Source organism: Nicotiana tomentosiformis, chromosome 6, assembly GCF_000390325.3.
Source record: "Nicotiana tomentosiformis chromosome 6, ASM39032v3, whole genome shotgun sequence".
Classification (NCBI taxonomy): domain Eukaryota; kingdom Viridiplantae; phylum Streptophyta; class Magnoliopsida; order Solanales; family Solanaceae; genus Nicotiana; species Nicotiana tomentosiformis.
Genome location: NC_090817.1, coordinates 33242435 through 33251251, shown reverse-complemented (window position 1 = coordinate 33251251; position 8817 = coordinate 33242435). Strand labels below are relative to the sequence as shown.

General features: G+C 35.5%; 1 protein-coding gene across 1 annotated transcript; it reads left to right on the top strand.

The window, feature by feature from the left end:
- Positions 1 to 4691: 4691 nt before the first annotated feature.
- Positions 4692 to 7753, top strand: LOC138894932 (small ubiquitin-related modifier 1-like). Its single transcript, XM_070179670.1, has 3 exons — positions 4692 to 5033; positions 6843 to 6992; positions 7491 to 7753. The coding sequence occupies exons 1-3, from the start codon at positions 4830 to 4832 to the stop codon at positions 7554 to 7556; spliced, it is 420 nt and encodes a 139-aa protein (XP_070035771.1). The 5' UTR covers positions 4692 to 4829; the 3' UTR covers positions 7557 to 7753.
- The last annotated feature ends 1064 nt before the right edge of the window (positions 7754 to 8817 follow it).

The following is an 8817-nucleotide window of genomic DNA, read 5'->3' as shown; positions in this document are numbered from 1 at the left end:
CACTGTTGGGCTCCCAGGGACTTTGAAGAAATTTGACGTAGTATGGGTCATTGTGGATAGGTTGACCAAGTTTGCATATTTCATTCCGGTGGTGGTCACTTATATTCGGAGCAGATAGCTCAGATCTATGTCCGAGATTTCATTCGCCTTCACGGTGTGCTAGTGTCTATTATTTCTGACCGCGGCACACAGTTCACATCATATATCTAGAGATCCATGCAGCAGGAGCTAGGCTAACGGGTAGAGTTGAGTATAACATCTCACCTCCACACAGAAAGGTAGTCTAAGTGCACCATTCAGATCTTGGAGGATATGTTACATGCGTGTGTTATGAATTTGAGGGTTCATGGGATCAGTTTCTACCGCTTTCCGAGTTCGCATACAACAAAAGCTACCAATCGACTATTTAGATGGCTCCTTATGAGGCCTTATATAGGAGGTAGTGTCATTCTCCAGTTGGTTGGTTTGAGCCAGGAGAGGCTAGGTTGTTAGGCACTGATTCAATTCGGGATGCCTAAGAAAGTCAAGTTGATTCAGGATCGGCTTCGTACAACCCAGTCTAGAGAGAAGAGTTAGCTGATCGGAAGGCTCGTGATTTAGCATTAATGGTGGGAGAGAGGGTTTGTTGCGGGTTTCACCCATTAAGGGTGTGATGAGGTTCGGAAAGAAGGGAAAAGTGAGCCCTAAGTATATTGGTCCTTTTAAGACTCTTAAGAGAGTTGGGGAGGTGTCCTAAAAACTTGCATTGCCACCCAACTTATCGGCAGTTCACTCGATGTTCCATGTTTACATGATCCGGAAGTATCATGGTGATCCATCTCATGTATTAGATTTCAGCTCAGTCCAATTGGACAAGGATTTGACTTATGAGGAGGAGTCGATGACTATTCTATACCGGCAGGTCCGGAAGTTAAGGTCTAAAGTTATCCTTCTATGAGAGTGCAGTGGAGAGGTCAGTCAATCGAGGCAACTACGTGGGAGTCCAAGTCTGACATGCGGAGTAGATACCCACACCTTTTCACCAGCCCATGTACTTTTCTATGTCCGTTCAAGGACGAACCTTTCTTTTAGAGGTGGAGAATGTGATGACTGTATAGGTCACTAGTCCTTATTTCTGTGTTTCGAGACCTCCGTTAGCTTCGCTTAATGTTTCTTGGTCTGCGTGTGCGGTCCGTGTCGCTTTTTGAAAAGCTCTTATGTGAAAATTTGAAGAAAATATAATTTTTGGCTTTAAAATAATTTGAGTTGACTACGATCAATATTTTAAGAAAATGACCCTAGATCGATGTTTTGACGATTCCGGTAGGTCCGTATTGTGATTTTGGACTTGGGCGTATGCCCGAAATTGAAATCGGAGGTCCCTAGGGTAATTTGACTCATTTTGCCAAAAGCTAGTAATTTGAAAGTTTGGAAATTTTTTAGGTTTTACCATAGGTTTAGTTCTTAGATATCAGGTTTGGATTTTGATTTTGGGACTTGGTATAGATCAGTTTTGCTATTTGAAACTTGTCTGCAAAATTTGGTGCAATTCGGAATTGGTTTGATATGATTCGGATGCTTAGTTGTGATTTTAGTTGTTCTTGAGTTCCCTTTAAAATACCATTCATTTTGCTGCTCGATTTGTAGTTATAGATATTATTTTGGTGATTTGATCACGCGAGCGAGTTCGTATGATGTTAATTCACTTGTGTGCATGTTTGATTTGGAGCCTGAGGGGGAGTTTCAGACGCGTTTCGGATGACTTTGGATGGTTTGACGTCTGCTGGTGTATTTCCAGTTCTGGTGTTCAATTGCAGATCTCGCATTTGCGAGGTCTGGCTCGTATTTGCGAGGTCTGGCTCGTATTTGCGAGGCTTGGCTCGCATTTGCGAGCCTCGCTTTTGCGGACAAAAGTTCGCACTTGCGAGCAGGGCTTGGGATGGGTGATCTCACATTTACGAGGATTGTGTTCGCTTTTACGAACTGTGGCAGTTCGCTTAAGGCAACTTGTTTCGCATTGCAAAACTTTTGGTCACATTTGTGATGGGTGGTTGTTCGCATTTGCGAATAATTTGTCAGAATTGAGGGGATCACATTGGTAAGCAACTTTAATCCATTTCTTTTCAATTCCCCATTACTTTTCATGAGATTTCAATATCAAGTTTAGAATTTTCATGGTAGAAATTAGGGATTTAGGTAGAAATTACGAATTATGTAAAATTAAGATTTAAACCTCAAATTGAGGTAGGATTTCGAAATAAATCAAATAACCGGACTCGAGAGTGAATGGATAATCGGGTTTTGGTTCGAATCTCGAGTTTTGACCAAGCAGGCATGGGGTTAACGTTTGTTGACTTTTAAAAAAATTATCAAAATTGAATCTCTTTTAATAATGGGTAGTTTCTAAAGCCTATTTTGAATCGTTTGATCAATAATTTTCTAGATTTGGTTAGTTTGGAGGCTTGTTCAAAATTCAAAGCCGTGGTTGATTGATTGCTTTGATTCGAGGAGTGAGATAAGTGTTGTTTCTAACGTTGACTTAAGGAAATTAGGATTTGCTGAATTATTTGTTATGTAAATTATGTGGGAAAATAGCGTATATGCAAGGTGACGAGTGTATTTACGTCATCATGGAATTTAGAATGCGGGATTTGGATATTTATTTCTTGTTTTTGCTTATTTCATGATGTGTTTTGTTTCATGTTTTAATTGTTACATGTCTTTACTTGGCTTCTATGTTATATTCGTTACTTGTTATTTAATTGTTAGTTGTCTTAATTTGTTCGTTACTCATATGATTTCTACTTATTTGTAACATGTTTCTACATGACTTAATTGCATATCTTAATTGTCACATGTTTAACCTGCTTCTAATGTTTTAATATCATTTATTGCACTCTAAAATATTGTTTCACTTGTGTTAGTTGTTTAACCGTTAGGTATCGATATATTGGTAAAGTTGAGATTTTCATATGTTCGAGATTCTCCGATTATTTTGTGGCTCTTTAATGTCTTGTAGATTTACCTTTTTGTTGTAGATATTTTATAAATATTGTTGCTGAATTGTGTATGTTGATGATTAAAAATGTTCGGGAAGCGGGTTGTACGCCGCAAAAATTGAAAGGTAATGAAATGAAATGAAGAAATAAGGACAGATTATGATATGAACGGATGATGATATGGTGGGATTGGGTTGCGCGCGGCAACGTATTCAATATAGTGTAATTATTTGTGATTGTTGAGTTATCCTCGGTATTATAATATGAGAATTAAGACTTTGTTATTCTAGGCTCTCTGATAGTTGAATTTCGGGTTTGTTTTCATGAGTTAATTGTTCTATTTCTATTTCCTGTTTTCTTGTTATTATTATTATTATTATTATTATCATTTCGTACAGCTTATTTGTAAGTGACTTGCCATAGCCTAGTCACTACTTTATTGAGGTTAGGCTTGACACTTACAGAGTACATGGGGTTGCTTGTACTCATACTAATTTCTGCATTTCTTGTACAGATACCGGAGTTGATCCCAGAAGCGCGTAGTGAGATTGCTCGGATTCAGCTACTTGTGGAGACTTGAGGTATAGCCGGCATCCGCATCCCTGAAGTCTCCTTCCATTTCATCATTATTGTTTATTTAGATGCAATTAGTTGTACTTGTTCAGACTTTATCTGTAGTACTCTAGACGCTCATGTATTCGTGACTTCAGATTCTGGTATATGTTTAGATTACGTTATTCAGTATTATATCACTCTATTTTCGGCTATTACGATTATTATTGTTAATATTTTGATTTGAATTGTTAAAACTAGTTAAGGAATTTAGTTCATGTTGGCTTGCCTTGCAAGTGAAATATTAGGCGTCATCACGGTCCCGAGGATGGGATTCCGGGTCGTGACATAGATAAGCAGTTGCCATTGATCATCTAACTAATCACAAAGCAAGAGATGTTAAGCACTCTAGACACCATAACTAATGCTAAACTCTTGGACTTATGTTTGGCACATGAATTTCACTAGTCATTGTATTATATAAGTTAATACGATGACTATATTTAAGAGAGTCAGTTTATTAATAAGATTAAATAAATGTGGGGATATAACTATTAAATGTACGAATTCAACTTTTATATATGCATAGATAAATTACTGCAGTAAATGTCAGATAGGGTAACCTTGAAAAGTATAATAAGCAACTTATTACAATAAAGTTACAATATGTCAAATTGTGAATAATGTAAACATATATCACATTGTAAGTGAATGTAATTCAAATACAAACCATGTCGAGAGTCAAATAGATGGAGGAAACAAAAAAAACTCCCACTCATGTTATAAAGTACCGTGGTAATAGTCCATGAGCTTACAAATCAAATAAAGAAGGGAATACCATCAAAAGTTGCGGGGTGAGGTAGAGTAAGTACATTTCATCTTTAACTAGAGTGTCATGAAATCATGAATTTACATTTTATCTTTAACTAGAGGTCTCATATCAGGTCTTATAATAACTGATTAAATATGCCGATTTACATAAAAAGCCTCGACCAATTTCTTTGTTGTTCTTATTAACAAAAATTTCAAATACATGATAAGCACGGCTAGAAAGGGAAATAAGATAAATGATCCTGGTTTTTATGGACAAAAAATCATCAGACGTTGTCTAGATTTAGCATGCTTATTAAATACAGGTCATATCCACACAGAAATAAAATCTTCCGCCAGATTACAATATTAAAAGCGCATTTGACCTTTCAAATCTTAAGAGTATAAGAGGAAGCTCACCACAACAAAATGTCTCTGATCCAATTAACGTGACATATTGGAGAGAAGTGAATTAGAAAGAGAGGAAGAATGTCGGTAGTCACTGGAGGGGAGAAGTCGGTAATCACTCAAGAGAATAATTTGCCTGTCGCCATTAAAGAGGACAGGAAAAGAAAAACATCGGCAGTTACTCAAGATCAGGAGAAGAAGAACGGAAAAATGTCAAAAACCACTCAAGAGGAGAAAAAGCCCGTCGAGGAGTCACCTTACATTGTCATTCATGTGACGGCACAGGTGTTTTGTTTTTCTCCCTTATTTTTTCTTCCTATGATACATGTTTAATTTATTCTTTCCTTTCGTCACTTTTCCCTTTTTGGTTTGATCCCCTTGTGTGTGTGTGTTTGTGTGTGTTGTGGTTGATCTCTTGATTGTTGATCTTCTTATGTTTGATGCTTCTGGTTATTTTCTGCACTGTTCTATTCGAATATGTCTTAAAAGTAGAAAATTCTCCATTTTAGTCATGAACTACACGTAGTAAATCTGAAACATGGGTTGCCTTAACTCATGTCTATGCTAAAATAATTAAATCGGATAATGACTAGATTCATTCCGTAGCACCAAGTCGATCCTTACTGAGGTTCTCAGACATCTTTGTTTTATTTTAAGTGTTGGGCAAATGATCAGGAGCACCCACACTCTATATCACCTTTCTGTTAGCCGTTTAGGGCACATCTAGATGGATGCATTATAGAGTTTATAGAAGATGGAGGGGCGTGAAGTTTGCCATTCCTCACCAATGTTCTATATTTTTTCCCGGGCGATGGTGGTCGGCAATGGTAATAAATAGGATAGGTATAAAATTTGGTGGTAATAAATCACCTTTCTGTTAGCCATTTGAAATAAACAATTCACAAGTCTTGGCGGGTCGTTACCAGTTCTGATGAAGGGACAAGACTTGTCTTGCCACAAGTTCTGACGATCACAAATTGTATCATAACTTTAGTAGAAATTGATAAATCTTAATGATTCGTCACAACTTAATTAATTGTGTAGAATTATCGCCTCGTTTCTTACTTGTTACAAGATATTGCACCCTGAGAAGAAATTTCTTGGTTAACTTCTATGTAGTATGTTGCTCCTGCGATGCACCATAGGTTCAACTAAAACTATTATGAGCTCTAGATAACTGTTTATGGTGCTGAATCTTAGGCTAAAGTATATGCGTTTAATTTAACCATAAAAAATTCTTTTCAAAATGGAGGTCTAAGCAATTAAGATTTCTCAATGTGGGATATTAACAAATATGTCGTAATCTAGCTGTTTATTGTTACTGCTTGCCGCAGCATAACTAAGATCCACTGATTGCTTCTTACGGATTTTTGTCTTTACATGACTTAATGAGTTTACATGTGATTTTATATTAGAGGAGTTTGAACGTAATTAGGTGATTTATTTTCTTCTTCTTCTCCCATGTTGTATGTTTTCTTATCTACCTCTCAATATTATGTGCACTATACTACTTGGGAAAAATATTAATACTACTATAACCGGATAAGTAAATTGTATGGACTTTCTGAAATTGTAGTACTTTGTAATAAATATCGATATCTTTATAATTGACAATAAGCAAAAGAGTCGAGTTCCACTTTAGTAACATCAAATATCTCGATCAAGAGAAACTAGGTTTACTTCTATATCATTACTTATATATATGGATGAAATTAGGTTTACTTAGCTTCTTCTTTTTCATTGATTATATACATAAAATTGAAAAGTAAGTTCTATGCGGATGGAGTAAGACATTTACACACTCAAATCACATAAAAAGTAATTACAGATAACTTTATTTACAATAAATGATAAATAATTTATTATAACAAGCTAATATGCTGGCAGTGCAAAAAATTGGAGTTGTTTCTTCTTCATACTTGTGCAAGCTATTTTTATTGATAGATTTGTGTTTTTTATCTTCTTTCTTTTTGGCTTGTCCATATAAATCCAAGGAGAATATGATATTTGTTCACTTGATAATTTTTCAGAAAGATGAAAATAATATAGTCACCCGTCTCTGGACTCTGGGTCTAAAGTTTACAATTTTTGTAGGATGGAGGTAAATTATTTTTCAAACTTCAGGTAACTACACCTTTGCAGAAACTTATGAAGGTTTACTGCGACAAAAAATTTATGAATATGGAACAAATTGTATTCTTGTTTGATAGCAAGAGAATCAGAGGCAAACAAACTCCAAAAGAGGTTTGTCTCTTCCTCTCTCTCTCTCTCCACCCCTCCTCTTTCTACGGAAAAAAATTTACTTACATCCAGTACAACAAATTATATTAATTTCTAATGGTCAAGTGTAAATTGAGAAAAATATATTTCGATTAACCATAGTTAATAGTTAAAATTGCATGTAACTAAAAAAACAAATGTAAGGTATTCATTCATTTGATATAAGTAGTTACCCTTTCTCACCCCTTAAAAGCGAATCACCAAGATATGGTGGATCCAGGGTATTGATTATCATTTCAAGTGAACTTCGTAACTTTTAAGGAAACCTTTAATATATATATATATATATTAAAAAATCCCCTAAATTATTTTTTTAATCTTTGATTGTGAATCTAATTTTTAGTTATATATTAACTTCATGTCCTTGTAAGAATTAAAATTCATAAAATTTAAATTTTGAATTTGTTTTTGTGTTCACATAACGTTTTTTTTCTAATTACTTCTTCTTTTTCTTATTAACAGCTAGAGATGATGGATGGGGATGAAATTAATGCTATGCTGCATATGAACGGTGGAGGTTTCGCTTAGCTTTTTAGTATTGGCTTGGATTCTATTAATGAATTTGAAGCAGTATTCAATACACATTGAGCCGGACTATATGGAATTCCCAGAACTAGTTAATTAGTTATTGATACTGGTAATTTAAACCAGTACTAATACATGGATCGATGTAGAAACTTGCATGCAAGTTTTTGATCTTTACTTACAGTTCATTACCTTTTATAGACCTCTTGAGTCTTGACTTCTGAAATTAGTTTGTGGTGTGTTCAGTTCCATGGTCTTCGTTGTTCATTTCTTGTGCAGCCGTACAACAATTTTAAAATAAAGCATAAAATAAAAGAGAATGTGATAGAATTTAAGGGTCCACCAAACTATATAGAGAACCAGGTTCTCTATTAATTCTCACAGAACAGACGCACACAGCAGTAAGTAAATGGCATAATGGAGTTTTACGTGGAAAATTCCCGGCTCAATGGAATTAAAAACCACGACCTACCCTTGTAGGATTTCAACTTCACTACTGAGCAACTTTAGATTACAACCTATTGTAACCTAGGAATTAACCTCTTAATCCCTCACTAACTTATAACACTATATTACAAGCCACTGTGTAATAACTCTATTACAAAGACTTTACAACTCGACTAACTCTAGCCAAGGCACAAACACAAAGGTTTATGATTTACAAAAATTTCCTACACAATGCTTCTAACTAAGCTAAGTAGGAATTACAAGTAGAGTGCTTTAACAAAGATACAACACAACTAAGGACATGTAATAACTTCAATACACGGAATTGGTCCTTGGTTATGTTGTTCTTCATTCTTGATGCCCTTGAGGATCACTTGCAGGATTGACACAGACTTGAGAGAATGCTTGATGAGTTCTTGAATGTGTAAGTCATTTGTTTTTCCTTTGCTTGATGTTAATATCTCATTTGTGACATCACTTGGATGATGCAAGCAAGTTAGGTAAAGGGCATTCCCTATAAAGTTGATTGTTGCACTATTCCTGTACTGTAGCGTGTGCAGGCAGCAACTTTATAGCTGTAAAGTTGACTTTGTACAGTCACCTCGGGAGCTGGTAGAGACCTGTTCCCTCTGCTGTTCCTTTGACTCTCAAGAGTTGAATAGTGTTCCCAACTAGAGACTTGTTGGTCTTGAGTTCTTGAGGATGTGTAATAGGTTCCTTATCTGGTTCTTAACAGTAAGTTTGTTAGATCATCAAAACATAACAGGGATACACATATAACCTATCAATTTTCCCATTTTTGATGATGACAAACTTA